Source organism: Cryptomeria japonica, chromosome 9 (genome assembly GCF_030272615.1).
Source record: "Cryptomeria japonica chromosome 9, Sugi_1.0, whole genome shotgun sequence".
NCBI lineage: Eukaryota > Viridiplantae > Streptophyta > Pinopsida > Cupressales > Cupressaceae > Cryptomeria > Cryptomeria japonica.
In genome coordinates this window covers 648,292,463-648,319,301 of record NC_081413.1, presented here as the reverse complement: position 1 = coordinate 648,319,301, position 26,839 = coordinate 648,292,463, and the positions used below count along the sequence as shown (strand labels likewise).

At 36.6% G+C, this 26,839-nt stretch overlaps 1 protein-coding gene across 2 annotated transcripts in view; it reads right to left on the bottom strand.

The window, feature by feature from the left end:
* The window catches only part of LOC131066735 (anaphase-promoting complex subunit 8), a 30,909-nt gene extending 9,602 nt beyond the window's left edge, over positions 1-21,307 (bottom strand). Inside the window, exons 1-4 of one of the 2 annotated variants that reach the window (XM_058001570.2) lie at positions 21,086-21,307; positions 17,621-17,999; positions 14,505-15,755; positions 5,890-5,960 (exon numbers count right to left, since the gene is read on the bottom strand). In XM_058001570.2, the coding sequence (XP_057857553.1) occupies positions 5,937-5,960; positions 14,505-15,755; positions 17,621-17,999; positions 21,086-21,171 (1,740 nt within the window). In that variant the 5' untranslated portion in view covers positions 21,172-21,307 and the 3' untranslated portion in view covers positions 5,890-5,936. The remainder of the gene's footprint in view (positions 1-5,889; positions 5,961-14,504; positions 15,756-17,620; positions 18,000-21,085) is intronic. The other variant, XM_058001569.2, reaches the window with a different exon arrangement.
* Positions 21,308-26,839: the final 5,532 nt, after the last annotated feature.

The following is a 26,839-nucleotide window of genomic DNA, read 5'->3' as shown; positions in this document are numbered from 1 at the left end:
ATGTATCTTGTGTTTCCAGGCCATTTTTGCCTGTATACCTTAGCTACTTGCATTTAGTACACAAAACCTCTTTCAAGATTTTTATCTTAAAAAAGATTACTTTGACTCATACGTCATTCTTATCATGTCTTTCAACAATAATTTCGAGAGTATCATCTGTTTGTCATCAATCGTGTAGAGCGGTTCAGCTGAATTCTATTTTTTCTTTTCTTCAAGTGCCTGCCTACTCTCTCATATGTTGCCAGTTCAATAACTTTATTCTTCTTGTCATTCTAGAGAATTCAGAGTTACAAGAACAATCTTCCACAAATCAATGACAGTTTCATGCTCAAGTTTCCCACAAAAAAAGCAACTGCCAATGACAACTCAATTTCATCACTATTTAAGATAGAAACTCTCATCCAGTATCTAGTTATCAGACTTGTAATTTCAAAATCCCATCCAACATAACCCTTAGATTTTTTCCAATATTAGCAGCCTAATGAATGATAAAATAGCAATAAATGGAATAATATTAGATAATAAACAAAATTGAACCAGTCACAATGAATTTGTTCTACATTTTTCATAAAGTGGTTGAAAAATGATACATAATCTTCAATTATTTTATATTATATTTATCACTTCTCACCTGCCCAATAACAATACGCTACATGTAGTCCTTGCATTCTTTGCTGGACACAGCTAGTTCATATCATCCATTTGCTATAACCTCTGTTCCATCCTTCCATTTCAACCCATTCCCACAATCCATATATAGCTATTCTCAGTTGATTTGTTCCATCTTTCCATCAGCCATAATGCTTCATTTGAACTTTGCATTCTCATGATCTCACTCTTGTTCCAACTTAGCACTTTAATTTGTCCCTTTCAGGACAACACAAGATGGAAAGGAAATCTCCCCTGTAACCGAAATTAACCCTACACACTAGACTATTGACAAAATATACAAGTATTCACATAATGCATAATAATTTCTCTGGGGTTTTGCTGCAAAATGAAATAAACTAAATGTGATGCCTCCAGCATTCACACTTGGTATTTTGTGACCCTGGATTTAGACGTGATGATGGTTATACTTCATAATTTTGCATCAAGGTGTACTGAGCATGTTTGTACTGGCATCTATGGTGTCATGCATGTGATATATTTTAGCTCTAACAGTGGCTCTACTTTACTTTATGGTTGAGGAAAGAGATATATATAGATATATCTATATTTATACTTGTGGATGAATATTATTATGGTTGTGTGACAATTTGGTGTACTGATTTTATGATTTATATGATGATGTACCTCATTGGGTGATAATGCATTGCTTCGGCTATTATAAATTTATACATGTTGCAAGCACACTTGACATGCAACTTGAGTGTATTAGAACAAGGTTATTTCCCCACCTGAGCATAGAAGTCTAGGCTATTCCCCTAAAGGTGCTTATTTTGGAGATGTCACATTGGGCCTTATGCATTTGTTATCCCTATTGTACTTGAATCAAGTGTGAGATGAGTCATGTGTGACCCTGTGTACGTTCGGATCCAAAACAATGGTGATTTTGGAATCTGTTCATGTTGTGTGTTATCCGTAAATTGTGTGATTTAATTGAGTGGCTTAGTTAAATCTGCTCATAATTGTGTTTTGATATATTAATTATTGCATAGTATCTAGTTGAAATGCTTTGGTGAGAATGGAAATCAGGAAAAATAAAGGAAAAATAAAACTAGGATAGTTGCCTTAAGAATTGTATTTAAATTTGTTCAAACTACTTAATTGAGACTTGGAAAATATTCCATTATTAATTTATTTTAATTTTTGCAAAAAAGGAAAAAGGCCTTACGCACTTAAAGTACTCATGAAACACATAATGGGGGAAAAGGGAATATAAAATTGTGAATAAAAGAAAATAGATAATATGGAAATTAGGACAGCCTAGAGGAAAAAGAACTTAGTCATTTTGATGATTCTTGATTTTTTGGAGGGAACTGGCTCTCGAAACCCTCTATCAAATTTGAAAATAGGAGGAAATTGCTTGCCTTGGATTATATGAGCTTGAGATTAGCATTCGAGTGAATCATCAAAGGTGCTTGTCTTGTGAGAGTGAATTTACTTCATCAAATTGGATTTATTGAAAGAAATCGAGAATCGGATGACACTAAAACTTGAGGTGAATCTCCTCATTTCCTTTGTTCTTTGCATTCCCTTGAAGTTTGAATGCCATGCAATTTTACAAGGCGACACTTAGTTTATGGCTTCTACAACTCTATTCCAGAATATTTGGTCTATTCAATTCGACCCTCAAAATGTATGTGCCCAAAAAATTTCAGTCTAGATAAGACTTCCCTTTCTCCCATTGCATTTTGGGAACAAACCATCTCAGAGATCACAGATAATAAAACTGGAAAAAGTTTGGACTCGAATCTTGCAAATCATTTGATGCTGCATGGGCTCATACCTATGTGAAAGTTAGATCTCACAATAAACCTTCCTTAAATATATTGGTATTAAGATTCTTGATTGAATACACAACCAAGTGTTACATTATAAGCATTTGCCTTTCAAATGCCTTTGTTGTCATAAGTATGGCCACTTTTCTAGAGAGTATCATCTCAATGAAGAATCTTGTGGTTCAAATGAGCTACCCAAGGCTGATGGATTTTTAAAAGTCCAGCAAAAGAACCAATATAGGAGATCTAGGAGCAAAAGACATAAGCCTGCCAACTTTCAACCTGAGACTTCAAATAAATTTGCTGCCTTCGTTTCTAATCAAGAAAAAGGCATGCTATCTATTCTAAGCCTAATGAGGAGAATCAACCACAATCCAATCAGGAAACAAGTCATAATGAGATACTGAGTTCACCAAAACTGCATGAGGATCTGCCCACTGAAAACTTGGGGAAATGGTTTGAGTAGGAGCAATCAGAAACAATTGAGTAAGTCATCGTACATGGAACTATACCTAATCATATTCTCACCAGGTCTGCTACCAAGCCAAGAAGAAGAACAAACTAGGAAGTTGGACTTGAAGAAACAAGGAAAGACTATAGTGGCTAAGACACAGGCAAATCTGGAAGGTTTCTCTAAAAGTAAGAAACGCTCCATGAAATGAGTGGAGTTGTCATGGCTTAGGTGTTGCCCTCAAAATAAACTACCTCAAGGGTCTAATTAAATGACATCGTAATGTATTAATTGGAATACAAGAAGCCAAACTAGATCATGTAGATACATGTGATTCCTAGAGCTCTATTTGGAATACTTTTGAGATGGAAGTTATTAGTGTCAAAGGAGCCTCTAGTGATCTCCTAACTGCCTGGAATACTATCAATCTCACTAAGAATGAAGGTCACCAGAGTAAACAATGGTTCTCTCTACCTATCAAGTTGGGCAGAGTCATCTTCACTTATGTGAATGTTTATGCTCCCAATTCTTCAAACAACAAAAAACAGTGTTGGATTTCTACTTAATTGTACATTGAGGAATGCAAACTTGATTATCTGGTTCTTGCTGGTTACTTCAATCTTGTTCTTTTTCCTTCTGACAGAACAGGTGGCTCCAAAATTAGAGCTCCCTAAAGTAAGCATGTTGAAAATATAATTTCTTTGGCTAGCCTCCAAAATATTAAGCCCTTTTAAAGGAAATACACTTGGAAATTTGGAATAACCAGAAAGTTGCTGATAACTTCATTGTTGAAAAGGATTAACAAATTTCTAATACAAGGAAATTTCGTTAACCTTGCAAGCAATAATAAAATTATCCAAAGAACTGTCTTCCAGCGGGATTCTCTTCAGAGGTTGAGTGTGGTAGGAATTCTTGGTGCCCTCCTAGCAATGCTCAGAATATTTGGAAACTCAAAATCTTCAAATTTAAAATCTTATTTGAGAGTATGTCTCACATCTCATTTTAGCTCTAAGAGGTCAAAACATTCTGTTATTCTAAAGCTTGGAAAAATTGGAGAACTGATGGAAACAGCTCCGCTCTCGAAAGCTCTCGAATGCAAGAGAGGTTCTATTCTCTCACAGAAGCAAGGCAAAAAGGGTAATACCGGAGACTCAAGTTCTGCATGATTTGGCTGCATGGGGATGATGCAAACACTACTTACATTCATCTCAACACCCATCAAAGGTACCAAAAAAATATGATTGGAGACATTCAGCTTGACAATGGTAACACAATTACAGTATTACTAGCCCTTAAGGAATTAAAGAAGTCATTTGTGATCATTATGAAGAGCTTTACAATCATACGGATGGAGATCCTGCTACCCAAGACTCACAACTCAATAAAATTCCCAATGTCGTTACTCAAGATTTAAAAATTCTGTGTCAGGTGGTCCCTATGAAGAAACTTTAAGCAATCATCTTCAGCACAGTTAAAGACAAAGCCCCTACTCAAAACACTCTCAACTCACACATTGATGACACATGCCTTGTGTAATGTGTATTTGGTGTGAGTATTTGAATTGCACTGTATGAGTTGAGAGTGTTTTGTGATATGCTGCATGATTGCATAATTGGATTCCTCAGTTGGATCCTCCATCCATGATGACTACATCAATAATTTTCACATGTTGACTAGGAAATATACACAAGTCCACATTCTTACATCTAACTGATGAATTTGAAACATTCACAATACATTGAAAAATGTCCAACATGCATGAATTAGAATTCACACACACATTTGAGTACATAGGTACAAACTCAATTTTTACTACAAAACACTCTGGATGCAATAAGGACACACTTAACGATTAGCAACAAGCAATAGCAGAAATGGCCTCACTACATTCCTACACACAATTCATAACAAAACTCCATGTGAAAATAGGGACACGCATGGCTATTCACAAAATAAAGTAGTTGAAATCAGCCTCAAGACTTCTTCAAGTGATATCATAACCAGCTGAAAATAAAAGTGGTCTTCAGTCTGTTTGGGCCTTACCAAACAACCGTCTTCTAAACCAAACACCAATTTCTGAAATAGTAGTGAAATCAAGATTGAAAGTTGTCCTCCATCCTCCTGTGGTTTTCCAGTCCTCCAGTCTTTATGTTACTCAGGCAAGTCCATAAAATGGTCTTGTGGACCACAAAATGTGATATGAAGTCGCTGACAGTCTAGGCAAGTTCTCTAGAGGTAGGGGCAAGACGTTTTCCGAGATTTGTCTCCTTTATGATATAAATTTTCCCCCTCAATTAAAAAATATATCCAAGTGTGTTAGGTTCCACCAATAATGCATCCTTTACCAAACACATTTACAAAGAAGATGTTTGATGAAGCTGCAGCCGCAAAATTGTTTCTTGCAACTGTGAGAGCTGGAGTAAATCCTGCTAAGATAAGTTTTGCAATGTTGTTGCACTCATATTGGAAAACTTCCATTAAAAACCTCAATCCCAATAACAAGATATTGAATTAATACAATCACAACTTGCTATACTGTAACACAAATAAAAATAGCCCACCTTAAGAGCTATATTGAAATACTTTTGGAGATGTCATGGAATATGATTTAACAAAAACTGGCAAATTTTCATGAAAAGATTTGATCCAGTGAAGGAGAAATCAAATTAATTTGATTTCAGGCACTTTTTTAGAAACTAAGAAAAATAATTAAATCTGACCATCCACCAGAGCCAAGATGAAACCCTTTTGGGGGGTCATTTAAAATACATTATTACACTTACTGGCAATGTTTCATCAAAATCCACTTTTGGAATCAGAAGGTATGAAATTAACATGATTTCTTCAGGTTGACTGAAAAAATGAATCCTAAAGTTTACTATAAATTTTCTTTTTAAGATAGAATTTGAAATAAACTAAACCCTAAAATTTTATAAGAAATCAAAGTTTAAAATAAAATTCTAAATCACATTTTACTATCAACTTGAAACATACAGTGCTTCACTCCAAGCACCATTGCTGAGCTATAGTGTTCCTCCTCCTCATGCCTTAGACTTCATCAATAGCTGTGCAAATTTACATTTGTCATTACATCGCTCTGCTTATAAGACACCCACATTACCTCACTTTTATTCAAATCCACTCCTTGTCCCTATGCACTCGGTTTACTTCTGTCAAGGTAAAGAGTGACAATTTTTCTTCCTGCAGATCTGATCTTACGTGTTGTGCAATACAAAATAAATTAATTGTGCTCAAAGGTAGTTCTTGTTCAATTTCAGTGCCCACTTGAAATACAAAACAGCCTTTACATGCTGACCTCTATAAATAAATTAACTGCAATTAAATTTTCTAAACACTCCACCATGACCTTCAACATGCCTTCCAATTAATTTGAACAAGTTAACACTGCCACTAAAAAATGCCATAAAAACCTCCAAAAAGCAAAGCTGGCTTTATTACAGTGCCTAAAGGAAGAACATTTACAAATCTAAAGCATAACTTGCCTCCATTATTATACCAACTTTGCCACTCTAATGGCTCTGATGCCGAATGTTGGATTTTGCATTCAATCATTGCAACATGATGTTTAATAATCAAACAGAAATGTGTTTATACAATTTACATAGTTTATTTTGACCTATTTTGTGGAATATGCCCCAGTTTATTGGATTTTGCATTCAATCATTGCAACATGATGTTTACTAATCAAACAGAGATGTGTTTATACAATTTACATAGTTTATTTTTTTACCTATTTTGTGGAATATGCCCCAGTTTATTTTTTGACCTATTTTGTGGGATATGTCCCAGTTTATTTTTTGACCTATTTTGTGGGATATGCCCCTATCTTTAAGCTGTTAATCCCTCCTTTTCCTCAACTACAAGCTATATTGGGAGTGGGTTAAGCAACCTACACAACATATCAACAATTTAGTTTAAAAACAGGATAAAATATTTAGTTAAACCTATATAATAACTATCATCCATAAACAAAGTTAACTAGTAGGAATTTGGCTTTTGAGAAACAAGATAAATTTTATATAATAATGTTACACTTATTTTTGTTGGGTGAGCTGTCAAAAGGGAGATCATGGACATTATCAGACAACTTTTTGGTGCAGGAGCACCTAGCACAAGATGGCCACCATGAGGCCAATTTGGTAACAAGTCAAGGTTTTGAGTTTGAAGAAGTTGAGAAAATACAACTTCAGAGATCCCAAGAGCACCTGCAAGCAAAATACCTGTCACAAGAGAAGACTGGAGACAAAAACACAATAATGGCTCTGAAGAAAAAGATTATCATTCAGAGAGGGAATGAAATAAAAAAGTACAATACAATCCTTATAAAAGGAGAATATGCAACCCTAAAGGGATAAAGTGTATTTAATAATTAAACCTACCATATTATTAAATGCCTAAATTTAGCTTCAGCGTACAATATAATAGACTAATGATTAAATAAATAATTATTAGCTAATACAAGATAACTATAACACCCCCCCTTAAAATGAACTTAGGGAGTAGCTAAAAAAACTAAATGCATGAAGCAAAAAATGCAATTACATGATGAAGGCAAATTTGGGTCCCGACAACAAAGCCTGATGAGGTACCCAATCACAACCAAATCTCTATGAACCGGAGAAATAGAGAAAACCACGTGGAAAAAAATTCTACTCCAAAAAGAGATAAAAAAGCATGCTAAAAAAAAAATGAAGGAAGGCCTCAATGAAACCCCCCAAGGACAACTTCCTTCACCCCAAGCATAGAGCGCAACTAAAGGTAGCATGGAGATGCAAAAGGTTTAGTGAAGATGTCAACAACCTGCTCCTATGTAGGAATGTACTCCAAAATAAGAAATCCATCTTGAATCAACCGTCTGATGAAGTGCATGTGAAGCTCAATGTGTTTAGTCCTCTGGTGCTCCACTGGATTGCAGGAAATGTGAATGGCACTCTGATTGTCACACCAAAGAATAGTGGGCCAATCAGGAGGGAACCCAAACTCAGCCATCAACTGTTGAAGCCATAAAACCTCTTGACTAGCTAACACCGCTGCTCAGTACTCAACCTCTATAGATGATAATGCAATAGCAAACTGCTTCTTGCAAGACCACGTGATAAGACCAGAACCGAGGCAAAAAACAAAGCCAGAAGTAGACTTTCGATCATGAGCATCACCAGCCCAATCTAAGTCAGTGAAGCCAACAATGTGAGGGGATCCTGAAGTATAGTGAATGCCAACCTATGTAGTGCCCCGAATGTACCTCAAAATACGTTTGGCAGCTTGCCAATGGCTCTCATGGGATCATGGGAGAACCTAGAGACAAGACCAACTGCAAAGGAAAGATCCGGGCGAGTATGTGTCAGGTACAACAAACTGCCAACCAACTGCCTGTATAAGATAGGATCCACGAAAGGTGTAGAACAAGTGACAGACAAAACAACACCTGACTGAAATGGTGTGGGTGCAAGCTTGCAAGCATGTCAAATCTATGAAGCATATCAAGAGCATACTTCTACTGAAGTATGAAAATCCCATCGGAAGACTAAATAACCTATAAGCGCAAAAAATAGTGCAGAAGGCCAAGATCTGTCATCTGAAACTGCTCCATCAGAGCTCTCTAAATATCCTGGATCAAGGAGGACGAGCTACCGGTAATGATAAGATCATCAACATTTGGCACAAGGATAACTATAACATCCCCCTGATGTTGAATATATACTGTGGGATCGAAATGACAACGTGTGAAAAGTATGGAGAGCAAGAAAGAGTCCATCTTCTCATACCAAGCCCGAGGAGCCTGTTTGAGACCATATAATGAACGTTGAAATCTGCAAACCAAAGAGGAATCCTGCACAAATTCCTGAGGCTGCTCCATATAGATCTCCTCATGAAGGTCTCCATGCAAGAAGGCACTTTTCACATCCATCTAAAAAACTGTCCATCCCTGTGAAGCTGCAAGTGAAAGTACAAAGCGAATAGAATTCATCTTGGCGACAGGAGCAAAGGTCTCGGAGTAATCAATACCCTCCACTTGAGAAAACTCCTTCGCAACAAGACCAGCCTTATACTTATTAATAGAACCATCTGCAGCATACTTGGTACGATACACCCACTTGCATCGAACCAACTTTCTTCCTTTCGGAAGAGTACAAAGATCCCAAGTATGATTCTTCATCAAAGAAGAATACTCCTCATCCATGGCCCCATCCCACTCTGAGTGACCTATCGCCTCTGAAAAATTTTGAGGATCATCCGAAATGGCATGACTTGGAAGACTAGAACCAGATGTCTGTGCACGAGTACGACGAGTGTTTGAAGGATCACCTGCCATAGAACCAGCAGCATCAACTATAAACCGGGCCCACTTGGGCAAAGGCTAAGTTGCGGGTGGTGGTGGTGGTGGTGGAGATAGCGGACCATCATCTGCATCATCCTCAAAGAATAAGGAATCGTCAAAAGATGAAGAGGGAAATGAATAAAAGACATAGACTTGTACTTAAGAAAGTACACCCATGTACATCTGGAGAAGTCATCAATGAATGTGAGCACATTCTTGGACCCTGAAAAAGATGGAGTCGGAAATGACATAAGATCACTGTGTACCAAATCCAAGGGTACCTTAGCATGTGAAGCTCTACTTGTAGGAAAAGGATCCCGATGATGCTTGCCAAGCACACAACCTCAACATACACCATCAGTACAAGATATCTGTGGGAGCCCAACCACAAGTGCCTGTGTGCTCATCTGTTGTAAGTATCTATAATTGACATGGCCAAAACGCTCATGCCAAAGTCTGCTCACTGAATCTGCATGTGCTACAAGAGAAACACTTGAACCATCTGGACTCTCAAAACCATCAAAACTGTATAACCGAGAATCAGGATCAACACTGCTAGTAGCCACAACCAAATCAGGATCATGGAGATCTCTAATAACCACATCATGTGGTGAGAACTCAACTGTTTTACCAGATCCATAATGACAAATCTGATAAACGAAGAGGAGGTTTGTCGAAATGTCAGGAACCAGAAGAACATCCTGAATACAACCACCTGTCAATGGAACAGTACCTGAACCTGAAACTGAAAGTTGTGCTAAGTTGCCAACTGCAATCTGTAAAGTATCACTGTGAGCAAGTGAGGTAACAAGCTATTGAGAGTGTGTCATGTGGTGAGAAGCCCCTGAATCAATAATCCAAGTGGATGCAGAAGTAATAGCTCGAGCAAAAAGAGCATGTCCTTTCCCTGTAGAAGAGGAAGAGGGAGGCTGAGGAGAAGAAATATGATGTTGCTGCATGGCTACCTCCAAAGCCTCTAATCGTTTCCAACACCAGGAAATTGGATGTCCTTCATTGCCACAGAAACTGCAGGTTCATCTGATTTCTTCTTAGTCTTGGAGGAAGACTCACCAGACTTAGAAGATTTCTATTGTTTGGGATAGGACTTCGGTTTATAATCAGACTTAGGTGGTGGCTTGGAGGAACTCTCACTTCCAGCTGAATTCCTCTTAGGCTTTGGAATCTGCTTCTTGTTCTCTTTAGATGTTTGTGCAACCAATGTTTTTTTTCTTTGATCCTGTGAGAGTGTCCAATTGAGATAGGTGAGCCTGATCACGAGTCAAGCGATCACAGAACACATCAAATGTAGGCATGGTGAAGCGTGTACCCAAGGCATCCATAGTAGAATAAAATGTGGAAGCAAATATCTGATAGGGACCTCAAGCTTTTAGAGAGAGTCAGGTAGATACACTCTGTGTCTGTCTTATTTTTACCAAAGGACTCAGATCTGGTGGTTTTAAACTTGTTCAGAAAGTCCTCAATGTGAGGAAAGGACTCAAGTAACAAGGAAGAGAGCTTTGTCTTAATTTGTAATGCTCTGAACTCGTTGATGGTACCAAAGAGAGTATCAAATTTGGACCACATAGCCCAAGGAGTGAACAAACCATCAAAGTGAAAAAGCAAGTTGTCTGAAACATATAAGGAGAGGACACCCATAGCCTCATCCATCTTATTCATGTGTTGAAGAATCTCAAAAGGACGCTGCAACTGAGGCTGATCCGCATCCAAACAGGACCACAACCCTCATGATTTGAGAAGCCTCCTCATATGAGCTTTCCAGAGGTGATAGTTATGGGATGTAAGAAGCTCAACTAAAGAATCTGCCATGTGTACCTGTACCTGTACTTGCTCTTGATTTTTTTTTCCATTAAGTGATCTTTCAAACTAGACAAAGGATGCAAAAGGGTTTTTTTTTTTAGTTTTAGGTGTTCTGATTTCCTGAAGTAAATTACAGAAAGTAGTAAAATAACACCCCCCACAAGATGAAAAACCAAACCCCAGTACAATCTGAGAGCCAGATAGAAAGGCAAGAGCAAAAAAAAGCTTCAGATGAATATCACGTACCTGGTAAAAATTTTAGAACAATGAACCCCAAATCTGAATAGGGCTCTCCAAGACCTTTCCGATGCCTATTCGTTGCCGAAAACACAGTCCGTTTGCCCAAGTTATGGCTCCCGGAGTGCAAAAAAAAGCTCTGACTTTGACGGCAAAAAACAGGTACAAAATGAAAAAATCTGCAAATCTCACCTCCGGATCTGAATAGAGCTCGAAACGAGCTTTCTGGTGCCTATTCATTTTCGAAAATCCGACTCCGTTTGCCAAGTTATGACAAAAAAACCAATAGCCTGTCAAAATCCCTTGAAAGAAAAAAAAGGCTCCCCCTGCTGGTGGCAGGGAGGTGGCGCTTGGGTGGCGGCTGGGCGGTGGTTGGGTGGAGCGATGGCTGGGCGGCAAGCAAGTCTCGGGAGGCGACTCCCGAGTTGTTGGCGGTAGCCAACGATGAAGAGACCGCCACGGTTTGTTGAGATGTAGGCCGGCAATTACCGTGAGGCGGGGGCCGGCGGTTACTGTGAGGGCTAACGTGCCCTAGAAGGGCCAAAATCAAAAAAAAAATTCTCAGAGCCAAAGTTGTCCAAATTGGACAAATTTTATATGAAAATGGGGGTTTTGGGGTGTTTTGAACTCAATGATGAGATCCTTTTGAGCCCAAAATGCCCAAAAACAAAGAAACACCCCAAATCCAAAATAAAATCTCTGAAAAAAACTGAAACCCTGGCCTCCAAAAAATCTTCTAAAAAAAATTAGGAACAAACAACAGCAAATGTAGGCTCTGATACCATGAAGAAGTTGAGAAAATACAACTTCAGAGATCCCAAGAGCACCTGCAAGCAAAATACCTATCACAAGAGAAGATTGGAGACAAAAACACAATAATGGCTCTGAAGAAAAAGATTATCATTCAAAGAGGGAATGAAATAAAAAAGTACAATACAACCCTTATAAAAGGAGAACATGCAACCCTAAAGATGTGCAACCCTAAAGAAACCCTAAAAGGATAAAGTGTATTTAATAATTAAATTACCTACCATATTATTAAATGTCTAAGTTTAGCTTAAGCGTAGAGTATAATAGAATAATAATTAAATAAATATTATTAGCTAATACAAGATAACTCTAACAGAGTTTTTGTCATGAATAGGGTCTTCGAAGACCATATTTGATGTAATAAAGATCATTAAGACCATTAGGTGATGTGTTGAGTCTTTGAGCAGTCACGTTGACAAATATTGTCAAAATTGTCATTTTGTGGAAAATGTGTGCCAATGGGTCATATATGATGTTTAGTGATGTATAAAGGTCTTTTAGACCTATTTGAACCTGTTTCCATCATTTTTGAGTCATAGTGGTCTTAGGTTGAGTTTACGACCTATTCTAGGCAAAATTGTCAATGCAACATTAGTATTTAGTACATCTTGATTAGGTGAGATTTAAAATACAGTTATAACTGTTGCAAGGGGCTTGGAAGTCATTGAAATAGGCCTACCCTCGACCAAGAGGGGGTTGTTGAATGTATGAAGACGTTTTTGACAAAAAAGATCAATTAAAATTTCTGAGTTTCCTGCACTTTTCTCAGTTTTCCCAGACGTAACAGTCTGATTTTCTATATTTTTTCACTGTGAAAACTTATTCATTGGCTTTGAAAACCCATTGGATATGTTAGGGGAATGAACATACTTCGTTCCTAACTTTGTTTCATTTGATTTCATTCTGATTTGGGAAAGCTATATTAATTTTATCAAGAACTGTCAAAACCCTTTCTAGGGTTAACAGTGAGCCTGTAGTAATGTAAATCTTCATTGTTAGACATTGACATGTACTATATCATGCCCTTTCATACTTTGGTGTTTGCAGGGACCCATGAAGCATTTGGCACGTGAAAGTAAGAAGACATAATAATGAAATTTTGTGTCTCAGTCTGAGAACACAGTGCATACATGGTATTGGAGGGTTGTAGTGTTGATATAAGCCTAGAAGTGATTGAAGAAAGTGTTGAGGGGAGAGTGGATATGGTCAACAAAGGCTCCAAGGGGTTGGAGATCATGAAACACAACATTTCTTTGACTGTCCTAATGCTGCCTGTGACTGTCACTGTTTGACAGTGTGACAAGAGTCTCCATTTTGAATGGTTGAGTGATTAACTACTCAGTGAGTGGTGATTGGGAAGAGAGCAGAGAGAAGCCCTTCATCATAATTTCTATTGTTTGAAGACCTATGAATGAGGAATGAACCATGAATCCATGACTGTCCCTGCACATAGTGTGACTGTCCTAAATAACAGCGGAACTACAATGAATGTTGTTGGGATCTCTTGGGTGGTTGGGGGGGGTAGAGAACCATGATTGTATATGTTGAGAAGTCCTTGTAGGAGTGTCAAGAAGTACATTTGCTTGTGGGTTTCTGTTACATGTTGCGAGTTGGGTATTAGTGGAGATAGGGAGTCCTAATGGGGAAATGATCTTGAGTGAATGGTTACAAAGGGGTGTTTGGGGTGATTGAATGTTGGAGAGTTTGGATTAGGGTTTAGTCATGTTGGTTTACCCTATTTGAATGTATGTCAATGGTTGGATGAGAGTTGATGATCAAGGGTGTACCTTTGGGGTATGGAAACCTTATGAGTACTCAATAGCCTTGTGAGGGATTTTGTGAGTCAGTGAAGGGTTGTCACCTAATTGGATAGGTGAGTTGGGAGAAAGATCTCCCTTAGTTGATTGCGTGTGTGGATGCTCTGCACCACTTTTCAATGGAGAAAGAAGTACTAGGGCTGATAAATCTTCCCCGGCTTGTTGAGATCTTTTAACACTGGTTGAAGCAATATGGACAAAATGCACCTCCTTCCTATTCCATAAGATTTCCTAAAATAATCTGATGGGGTTTTTCTAAATAATGCCAGAAAAGCAGGACCAAGTCATCGCATTCTCAATCAGAAGCAGATCTTAGTTGAAGCTTAAATGCAATAAAAATGTTGGAAATTATCAAATTATCCCAGTCACGCAGTAGCTTTGGGTACATCAACATGGAAACATAACTATATAGATTACTTCAGGAGGTGCAAATAGGCAGAAAATGATAGCAAATAATAAACTATTACAGAAGTTAATCGAGCTTATCTGATAAGTCTGTGAAAAAATGCAATAATTTGCATTTGTTTCTTCAGAAAAACAAATTTGGAAAAGGAAAAGGGAGTATCAAAAATGTGTTAAAAACTTACTGGTCCACCATAGTCCAAAAGTCTTGAGCAATACATCTGTGCTGCCTCAATGTCTTTTCGATTTTTGTAATAGTTTGCAAGGTATAGCAATGCTTCAATCATTTCTGGGCCACCATTCTGTTCATTTTCCATTCTCTCAAGATTCATTTTGTAATACGATGCAGCTTCATCATGGCGCCCTAGCTGACTGTGCAACTTTGCAAGTTTATGCATAGCTATCCCTTCATTATCATTGTTTCTCAAAGCCCGAAGATAGCACTTCATGGCCTGATCAAGCATTTGCAATTGTTCACTATCATAGCAATTTCCAATAGCAATCCACATGCGAGCATCATCAGGCCGCAGAAGAGCAGCTTGCCGATAATAATAAAGAGCATAGTAGGGCATGGCTAAAATTTCATAGGTTTGTCCCAGGCCATACCATGCACGATAGTCCCTTGGATTTATATCAACAGCTCGTCGGTAAGCATCAACAGCAGCTGGAGTATTTTTCATTTCAACATATTCATGCCCCATTAGTGTCCATGCTGAAAGATAGTTCTTGTTCAACTTCAGCGCCCGCTTGAAATACAAAACAGCCTTTTCATGCTGACCTTTAAGACTATAATAATTTCCAATTATACAGCAGGACTCAGGCCTATATTTGTCAGTTAAAAATACTCTATGAGCCAAGTGGCTTAGAGAAGCAAAAGATTCTTTTACATATAATATGTTTGAAAAAATATCCATCCCATCAATACGATAGGGATCATACTTAAGCATATCTGTATATAAGTTTTCAGCTCTCTCATAATCACGCGAATTATAAAATCCTGATGCAATCTGACCTGAAATATACTCACTAAAAGGAAAAATTTCCTGCAGCTTCATATATTTTTCTAAACCTTCAATGTTTTTGTGTAGCTCCAGATAAGCACTTGCAAGAAAAAATTCTTTCATCCAGTGATCCTTCAACTCAAGACTGTTTAGGATACTCATATCTGTGCATAAAGCCTGTAGCTCAAGCCACGCACTCCAGTTCCATGGATAAGCATCAACAGATTTTACAAGAACATCACGAGCTAATTTATCCTTTCCACGTTCATGTAGCACAATCCCATACAAGTACATTCCGAATGCATCAAGGGTGCCATTACTGTAATTGCTAGATAACTCTTGTTCCAGTCCAGCCAACTCACTGTTAAGGCCATCACTCTTCCCTAAAGGACCACCAAGTTCTATCGCCTCTTCCTCTTTTCGCTTCTCCCCAGCCTTGAGAAAAAAGAAACAAATGCAATGTAAACAACAAAACCTTGTAATTTTTCATACAAATCATCACTGCATCAATATCTTCTCATGCAACAAATAAAGTTCCGCATAAAATATAAGAGTAATAGACATAAGTAGCACATGTAAGGAATTTTGCAAACATGGCTCTTTTCACATATGGGTATCAATTGTCATCAATTTTTATATCCAGGAATTACAATGTCATCAGGGCATTTCTGTCTGAATCAGTGCATATAACATAATAAGAAAATTCTGATCATCATATACAGCTGGGGATGATAATTTGCAATTAAATTAATAGCATTCAAAGTGAATCGGCCCAAAAAATCAAAAATACGATAGAATATCATGAAGCAATTCAGAAGTTTGTCACATTACATAGCTTTCATTTCTATTATATGTTTGTTTAAGATGATATAGGTTGAGTAGGTTTTAGTGGCTCTTGAGATCTCTTTTGATTTGATTTCCATCAATAATTCTATCCATTGCATGATTAAAGTCTATTTCAGATTCCTGAACATAGAAGTTCTATAATTTGGGTTCTCAACTTCTCTAAAATTCAGCAAATTTAATGTCTTTTTTGTGGGAAAATAGGTTGAGTAGATTTTAGTAGTTCTTGAGATCTCCATTGCTTTGATTTCCATCAATAACTCTATCCATTATGTTATGCTTCAAGTGCCTCTTCATAGAAGTTCTAAGTTATTGATAAATAGAGTTTAAAAAGATATGAATTCTCAGCTTCTCACATATATACAAAAATTTAGCGTTCAAGACAGGCTAGTAGAAATACTTGCTAATAGTCATCATCCGAGATTAGAAAATGCAAAAACATATATAAATTATGACGATCAGAAGCAGCCCTAGAAGATCCAAGGAACAAGATACATCCTCCTTACCCTCGGAAAATATTTTCATGCATAGGCGTGATCAAAGCCATTCATCCAAACAAGATAGAGGCTCTCAATCTCATTATTCTCAACCTCCAAATACCAAAGATAATGCTACCCACAAAGGATGGTCTTAACCTTCTCAAGAACCCTCTGCTTCCTCTCATTGATGTGGTGCTACCATGTGGCCCAATCCTAGCAAGGTTCCACACCTCAATCTAGCCATCTCAATCTAGATCAAGGCATGAAACCTTGCTGGAATCAGGCCACCCAGAAACACTTCTCTTCATGCCTATTGATGATTCTACTCTTAAAGAGGAGGGATCTCTCACTGGTTGGTAGCCTATTGATGATCATATCCTTGTAGATTTTTGAAGAAAGCATGATGATAAAGATCCACCCCCTACAAGGGTTGTTTAGCTGCTTAATAATCTTTGGGCTTGGCCTTTGGTTTCCATCTTTGTAATGGACTCTATCCTGCTTAGACTTTGAGGGTGTCTCCTTATACCACTTATCATTTTTTTGTGAATTATGGAATTACGTACTATTATCTTTTCAGTTTAATAAAAAGCTAGCTTGGACTTATTCGTCAAAAAAAGGGAGGGCAGGTGCATGAGGGGGACAATGCCACCCCTCTAAAGAAATACAAAAATGAACCAAATGTGCTGATAAATATCTAAGGGTATAAATATGTTTTGATGGTTTGTATTTGAAAGACAACTCATTTCTACTGAAAGAAGACTGTTTCAGAATGCTTTTAAATTTATTCATTAATTTGAAACTTCTGTGACCAAACTTGTACTGATAAAAGATAAAACAATCTCCATTGCATACTTCGACTAATTCACCACTTTTAAAATCCAAAATATGTAAAGTTAACCTTTTCCAATAAATTTGTCTCAAGAAAACTGTGCATCCCTGAAATTATTGCAAATGAGTACAAAAAGTTCAGAGTCTAACCAGATATAAAGAATAACAGCGTAAAAACAAAGCCTTCTTTCCAGGGGTTTCCCTGAGCACAAATGCAGCCCGCCTGTACTCATGTGTGTCAAAATAACTCTTGGCAAGCATATGACGATCATTCTCCATCTCTGTTTCTTGAAACAAAGGTGTACCATACCCACTTCCAGAAGCAGCCACATGTGTACGCATGCCAAGAGGAGTAGAATACATTTCTCCTCCTCCTAGTCCACCACCAGCTCGCAAAAACTCCTTGTCACTTGACCATGCTCTCCGCTCCCTCCTTCCAGTGGAACTTCCTCTGTCTGACCGAACATACCCTGATACCGGAGTCACTACTCTGTCCTCCTCTTCTATCCCCACCAACTGCTCTGCAGCCCTGCACAGAAAAATAAATACAGAAACAAATGATAATCTTCATAATGTGGCCATTACAGCAGCAGAATTCCATTCAAAATACAGAAATCAGGTTTACTTTACTTTGGATGACAGTGTGTATGTACTGCAGCTAAAATCTTGTGAGTTTTTCATTATTCTTACACTAATAATAAAAAATGTTCCTCAAAATGCAGCCATTGTTGAAGTGAAAAACAGAACAAAAGACAGGAATGGGGATTCGGCTATGATCAAATGTATACATTTAGAATAAATCAAGTAAACAATTGGCTACTTTTAAAAAAGTAATAACAATCATCTTCAAAATTCAAACATGATAGCATTGAAATTTGGTGCAGAACATAGACATAGGGGTTTATTTTCATTGAGGATCCAAGGAAAGCAATAGTAGCAATATCAAATGTAAACTTTCCAAATATTTACAATAAGAGAAACAACAATCTAAAAATGCAACCAATTTTGGAGTGAAATTCAATACAGAAAGAGAATTCAAAAATAGCAATTTAGTTACTTCCAAAGTCAAATGCATGCATTGAGAATAACATCAAGTGAATTATTTGCCAATCTTAAAATTTTGACAGTATAAACTTCAAAATGTATCTACTACTGCAAAGAAATTCATTCAAAAATACAACAAACAAAAATTGCCTTTTACTTCTACGATCAAATGTATTCACTGAGGATATATTCAGTGGATTTCCGAGTGTTCTACTCTTAAATTTTAATTTTCAAAATTCAATCATTCGTGTAGTGAAAATCAGTACAAAATACAAATTGGCATTAACTTACTTCTAATAAACACTAATAATCAAATGTGTTTAGTGGGAATAAAGCTGAATGTATGTTTTGCAGTTCTTACATGAATAACGACACTTACCTTCCAAATGCATAAATTATTGCATTGAAAACCTGTATAGAATACACATATCACTGTTTACTTGCTTCAGGTTCAAATGTAAGAATTGAGAATAAATTTGAGTGAGTTATTTGTTATACTTCAAATAAAAATAATAATTTCATATTCTTCAAAATGCAACCACTGTTACAGTAGAATTCAGTAACAGACTACCAAATTAACTATTTACTTCTAGTGTCAAATGTATGTATTGAGAATGATATCGACGGAGTTTTTCATCATTCTTACAATAACAATAATCTCAATAATGCACTCCACCTATGCAACCTTTCATTCGTTGGAGCGCATCCTCAGACAAAGAGGAACATCATGCAGAGGCATACATCGGCTGGGAAGCACTGAAGGACTTTCTGCGGGAAAAAGAAAAGGAACAGTTCGACAGCACTGAGATGATGCAGAAAGGCAACAAGCGAGGCAATTTCGACCTGAGTGATTATTGGGTGAATAGTCCCCTGAAACCGGTAAAGAAAGAATGAGGATTTGTGTCTGGTCAATTATTTTACTTTTTTGATTATACAGTAAACAGAAAACTTGATGAATAATGATTTTCTTCAATTATAGATGGTGTCTAGCGTTCAGGTTTTATCCTGAATTTGAAATTCAGTTTTTAGTGGATATGTACAAACTTGTATGTCGGGTAATATGAAAGTGATTGCATGGGCAAGTAACGGCTAGGGTTCTGCTGTGTGATAGCTCTGTAAATTTTTTGTATTACGGATGTATAAAGCAGTAGAAATTGTAATAGTGTACTGGTGGTTAGGGTTAGACTCTGAAATATGACAATGTTTATGATCTAAGCTTTACTTTATATTAATAAAAATACTATTATTACCAAACAAAAAAAAAATCTCAATAATGCAGCAATTATTGTAGAGCAAACCAGTGCAGGATAAAGAAATCACCATTTATTTACTTCAAGGATCAAGCATATACATTGCAAATTGGAGACACATCGGGTGATTGTTGTTGCAGTTGTTGCAATGATCTTCCAAACACAAACATTAAAACAATAAATAACCAGGAAAGAGCACAGAAATTGGGGTTTGGTTGCTTCTAAAGTCATATTGTGGCATTGAAATAATTCAAGCAAAAAAACCACCTTTTGTACAAAAAATAACAACAGAAATCAAAATGAAATCACAGTTGAATTAAAATTCAAAATGGATTGAGAATACAGAAACAGGGTCTAGTTACTTCTACAGTTGCACGTATCTGAGAATAAAATACCATAAATTGCTATTCTTATAGCAGTAGAGATATTAATGATAATGTCATAATCTTCAAAAAGAGCCATTATTGTAGAGGAAAAAAATACAGAATACAGATATTGAGGTTTCCTTGCTTATACGGTTGAATGTATGCATTTAAAATTTTAAAATAAAATCAAGTAATTTTTTTTAACATTCTTATAATAATAATGCCAATGATCTTCGTTATGTATCAAATGGGATGAGCCCAAGTGGTAACAGAAAATGGGCTTTCAAAATGCAGCTTACTGTTCAAACACCACAACGCATCATAAAGTGTTAACATTGGATAAAACACTGCACCCAGCACATAAGAAGCAGCATAACCCGGTTGACGAGGCCAGAGGCTTCAAATGAAGCAACACTCTTTGATCGTAGCATCTAAGACTAAGGTTGCCGCAAAATAAAAGGGTAATTGACCAAATTTTAGCAAATCTATGATCTTCGGGCACAACGATTGTTGAGTTAAAATCACTGTTAGCTGCTTCTATGATTGACTGGGACTCAACAGAAGCAAGTGAATTTTTAGCCCCTTTCTACGAGAACAATAATAATAAACTTCAAAATGTAATCACTGCTGGAGAAAAATTGAACGCGGAGCACAAAAATCACAGTTTACTATTCACTGACATCTGTGATTGAATGTATACATTCAGGAACAAGACTTTGGTGAATATCTGGTCCACTTTACGATAACAACAACAACAATAAACATCAAAATCAATTATTATTGAAGTGCAATCCAACGCAGAGAACAAAAACCGGAATTTGGTGGCATTCGTAGTTAAAATGAAGCACGATGAAAAATTCTCCGTTCTTTCAAGAACATTAAACCAAAACGAAAAAAAAATCGATATACAAGCATTGGGAACAAAACATAAAATCTGCAAATACTATGGTAGTTACCATTTAGCAGCGGTGTAAAGGCCTCGATCTCTCAGCTGTCGAATGGCTTCGCGGAGTTCTACTCGACAGCCCTCTTTGGTTACCATTTTCTTTTGAATTTTTTGGTTGGAGAGCTCCAAAACCTAACCAGGCAGTGAAGGCTGCTTTGTAAATTGCGCATTGAGTTCGAACATGCGTTTATTTTGTTTCCATCATGATGAACAAACCGACTTTTCATTTGCTCCAACAAAACTAATCTTCCAAATCTACTAATGTAATTAATCAGTTGTTCATTTGAACTTGGATAGTGTGTAATAGGGGAAGAGTACCAATAGCCGAAATAGTTCCAATAACCATCACCTTATTGACCCCCAAAACATAAAAAAAAAATTGTCAGTACATAAATAAAAAAAATATCAATAAATATTTATTTTAACACCAATACATGTTCACAAATGAATTAGTAGTTGAAAACCATAAAGTAAAAAAAAAAACATCTACTGGTATATTTCTTATTTTAATACAAAACATCTTGCACAAATAATAAACATTTTTATTTTTTTTAAAACTTAATGTTTACATTTGCCAATTTATGCAAGTGGCTTAAGAGTACAAATGTACTCCAATTACAATTACATATGCACAACTATTGGTGCATTACATGACATAAAAACAATCAATTGTAAACTTCTTAGACACTCAAGTGTACATCCTTCCAAATATCACTTCACAACTTCATGCATTAAATTGATCTGCATTTGGTACCTTCATTTGCAACAACTAGTGTAAGGCTCCCCAATATCCAAAAATTTGCATAAAATCCAATTTAAAAAACCAAGTTTCATTCAAAGCGAGGAAGAAAATTGAACAATTCAAAGCAAAGGAGGACTGCATGTTTAATATGACATGACCGACTGTTTCCCACAAAAATTCAAATTTGAAAATAGCTAGCTACCACAATCGAATGCATTGCACATTCGAATTATATTACAAAATAGAATTTTCCGTGTCACTTTCACTACAATCCAATTCATTGCATATTCCTGAGCTCTACAAATACCCTCTGCACATTCCTTACTCGAGGGCGCACATTCAGGTTGGTACACAGAAAGTAACTAAATTCCCTACTATTAACTAAATGCTATAAATCTTTCAATTCAAATTATATTGTTTTCAATAAACCAGCATTTCTTTCAATATAGTCACTATAAATAATATAAACTAGCATTTCTTTCAATATAGTCACTGTAAATAATATTAACAGCCATATTGGATGTCCAATGATGGTTTACCTTCTTCGTAGTTGCATTATGCTTTGTTTATTGATGATTTCTTTGTATGCGGTTTACAATTTCATTTCAATGCTCTCTTACAGTTTAATAATGCCAAAATCCTCACAAATAATGTTTAATAACGCCAAAATCATCACATAGAATGGCAAAACAACTGAATATCTTTTCATTTTCTTCGAAACCCCTTCATTATTTATCATTTCCTTTTATGGGTGTGTTGTTAAATGGTGTCTCTCTGTTTATAATGCCAAAATCATTATAGTGAATGCGAAAAAATTTGATTATTGTTCATAATTGTTCGAAACCCCTTCATTATTTATCATTACAACAATGTGTATGCCTGATACTATTACTTACAGTGACTATATATATATATATATATATATATATATATATATATATATATATATATATATATATATATATATATATATATATATATATATATATATATATATATATACACCAGGCCAAACAACTTTTATTGCAGAGTTTAAGATGGGTGGTCAAAAAATATGTTGAACACCCATAACATCCTTCCCACAGACACGTAATGGGCCCATGTTGCACAAACTCCCGCTATCTTTTTTGCCCTCAAAACATAGGGAAATTAAGATTTTTTGTGGCATTTTCATTGTTTGTTCTGCCTTCAATTTGTTAATATACTCACTGTAAATAATATTATCAAGCATATCATGTAGTACTTCCATTAAATTTCATATGAGAAATACAACAACATCATTCAACCATTTACTCATTTGAGAAATGAATCTGCATCTTCATACTATATCAACAATAACCACTTTTTAATCACATCACAATTACATCTTCCACTCATGCATCTCGTGCTTGTAGTTTTTCTCCTTGTTATATAAGGTTTCAAGTTTTGTACCTATGTCTGTGTGTGTCTATACACACACACACACACACACACACATCACAGTTACATGTTGAACTCCTGCATGGCTTTTTTGAGTTCTCTGGCTATATGGTTATTGTCTATATTTTCATGCATACAGAAATAGAGACACGATACCATTTTTTTTTGTTTCCCTTGATGTTCAATGATGAGTTACAGAAATATATTTGTTTTTCATCATTTATCTCAATGGCACTGAGGGTTTCATTTCAATGATCTATCTCTCTATATATATTTATACGGTAACATTTTATTTTTTGTTGAAAGATGTTCAATGATGAGTTACAAAAATAGATTTGTTTTCCATCATTTATCTCAATGGCATTGAGGGTTTCATTTCAATGATTTGTCTCTCTATATATTTTTATACGGTAGCATTTTTTTTTTGTTGAAAGATGTTCAATGATGAGTTACAGAAATAGATTTGTTTTTCATCATTTATCTCAATGCCATTGAGGGTTTCATTTCAATGATCTGTCTCTCTATATATATTTATACGGTAGCATTTTTTTTTTGTTGAAAAATGTTCAATGATGAGTTACAGAAATAGATTTGTTTTTCATCATTTATCTCAATGGCATTGAGGGTTTCATTTCAATGATTTGTCTCTCTATATATATTTATACGGTAGCATTTTTTTTTTGTTGATAGATGTTCAATGATGAGTTACAGAAATAGATTTGTTTCACATCATTTATCTCAATGTTGAGGGTTTCATTTCAATGATCTGTCTCTCTATATATATTTATACGGTAGCATTTTTTTTTTTGTTGAAAGATGTTCAATGATGAGTTACAAAAATAGATTTGTTTTCCATCATTTATCTCAATGACGTTGAGGGTTTCATTTCAATGATCTCTCTCTCTCTCTCTCTCTCTCTCTCTCTCTCTCTCTCTCTCTCTCTCTCTCTCTCTCTCTCTCTCTCTCTCTCTATATATATATATACGGTAGCATTTTTTTTGTTGTTAAAAGATGTTCAGTGATGAGTTACAGAAATAGATTTGTTTTTCATCATTTATCTCAATGGCATTGATGGTTTCATTTCAATGATCTGTCTCTCTAACCGGTAGCTTTTTTTTTTTTGTTGAAGATGTTCAATGATGAGTTACAGAAATAGATTTGTTTTTCATCATTTATCTCAATGGCATTGAGGGTTTCGTTTCAATGATCTCTGTCTGTATATATATTTATACGGTAGCATTTTTTTTGTTGTTGAAAGATGTTCAATGATATAATTGTTCTCTATCTAGTAGAATATCAACAATATCCAATTTTCAATCACATCACAGTTCACTGTCTCATGCTTCTAGTTTCTCTCCTTGTTATATAATGTTTCAAGTTTTGTACCTATGTGTGTGTGTGTGTGTGTGTGTATCCTGCATGGCTCTTTTGAGTTCTCTGGCTATATGGTTAATGTTATATAATGCTTCAAGTTTTGTACCTATGTCTGTGTGTCTATATATATATATACACACATCACAGTTACATACTTACAACTCCTGCATGGCTTTTTTGAGTTATCCGGCTATATGGTTATTGTCTATATTATCATGCATACACAAATAGAGACACAATACCATTTTATTTTGTTGAAAGATTTTCAATGATGAGTTACAGAAATAGATTTGTTTTTCATTATTTCTCTTAATGGCATTGATGGTTTCATTTCAATGATCTGTCTCTCTATACGGTAGCATTTTTTGTTGTTTTTGAAGATGTTCGATGATGAGTTACACTAATAGATTTGTTTTTCATCATTTACCTTAATGGCATTGAGGGTTTCATGGAAATGATTTGTTGCAGGTTCACTGAACATAATGGCACGAGGTAGAAAGGGAAACAAGTATGTTAGACGTCAAACAGTTAGAGTCACTCGTGGGGTGCACTTCCCTGCTGAAGATAATTTTGTCCAGAATGAAGACCCACTGACTCCTACTGTAGATGACCATCCTACTACATATTCTAATCGTATTCCACAAACACCACAAGTACAGGTGGCCTCAAAGGATCCTAAACCAAAATGGAGCATGTCTGACATGAAAGAGGCAATTTCATGCATAGAAGACAGGCACACGACTCTTAGATTCACACCAATCAAATATGGTATCCCCATTGCTTCTTTGAGGGCATGGCTTATGGGAACCACAACTACAACTGTGAGGGGTCCACGCACCGTTTTATCAGCAGAGGAGGAGGATGCAGTTGTTCAATGGTGCAAAGACATGGCTGAAATTGGTCACGGTCTCCAAATCAGTCAACTTCAATCAACTGTTGCACAAATTATTGAGAATAGGCCTAATCCATTCAAAAACGGGATGCTAGGGAGGTCATGGTGGGCAGGTTTTAGACGAAGGCACCCTGATCTGACGATGAGAACAACAGAAGGAGTGGACTCTGATATGGCTATTATGCTTCAACATTCTATTGTTGCCTCTTTCTATGACAACTTGGAGTTAATGTACAACCTCAATCACTATGGTAGGAATCAGATTTGGAATTGTGATGAGACTGGTGTGCAAGCTGGGAGGAATTGTGGAATGAGAGTGATAGCCAAATTGGGGCAGAGGTGTGTACTGCACCTAATTTCGAAGAGTAGAGAGTGGATCACTGTTTTGGCATGTGTTAGTGCATGCGGTTTCAACATTCCTGGATTTTATTTGTTCGAGTCTAAGAGGCATATCCGAAACTACATAGCAAACTGTGAGCCAGGAGCATGCATGGCAGTCCAAGAATATGCATGGATGACGAAGGAGTTGTTCTTAAATTGGTTGGAACATTTTGCATGTTCAGTCCCTGGTGGAGTTTCACCCTCACATAGGGCCCTACTGATCTTTGACAGTCATGGCAGTCATGTAGCCTTCAAGACAATTGAAGAAGCAAGGCGGATAGGTATTGATTTGGTGACCCTTCCGACTCATACAAACCACAAACTGCAGCCGCTTAATGTCTCTGTTTTCTCACCTTTCAAAAATTATTTCAAACAACAAAGGAGTATATGGATGTCTAAGTTCCCACAAATTGAAATTGGAAGGGAAGAGTTGGCAACTCTTGCAAGCAAGGCGTTTGCCCAAGCATTGACACCGGCCAATATAATCAGTGGCTTCCGTAGGACAGGGATTTGGCCACTTAACCGAAATGCATTACAGAATGATATGAGACCAAGTGAGGCATTTGAGGTTAGAACAGAACATGATGCTGCTTCAAGGGATGAAGAACCAGAGTATATGGCAGCGGAAGCATGCTTGCGATTGGCAGGTTATAATGAGGAAGAGATTCAAGATTTTGTAGAGCTCCATAGCGGATCACAAGCAACAGTTCAGGGTACATGTTTAACACCAGAAACTACCGAAGCAAGTCTGCCCCCACATACCAGCCAGCCAAATGAGGGTTTCGAAAATACATCAACAAGCATGTCTTTGCCAACACAAGCTGACATACCAGAGTGGACCCAACATGCAGCCAACAGTGATGATGAAACGCTTTCCATGCCTAGTCCGCCAGAAACTGATCCAGCAGATGTCATTCATTACTTCACCAATGCAGTAAACTGGGACCAGCAAGATG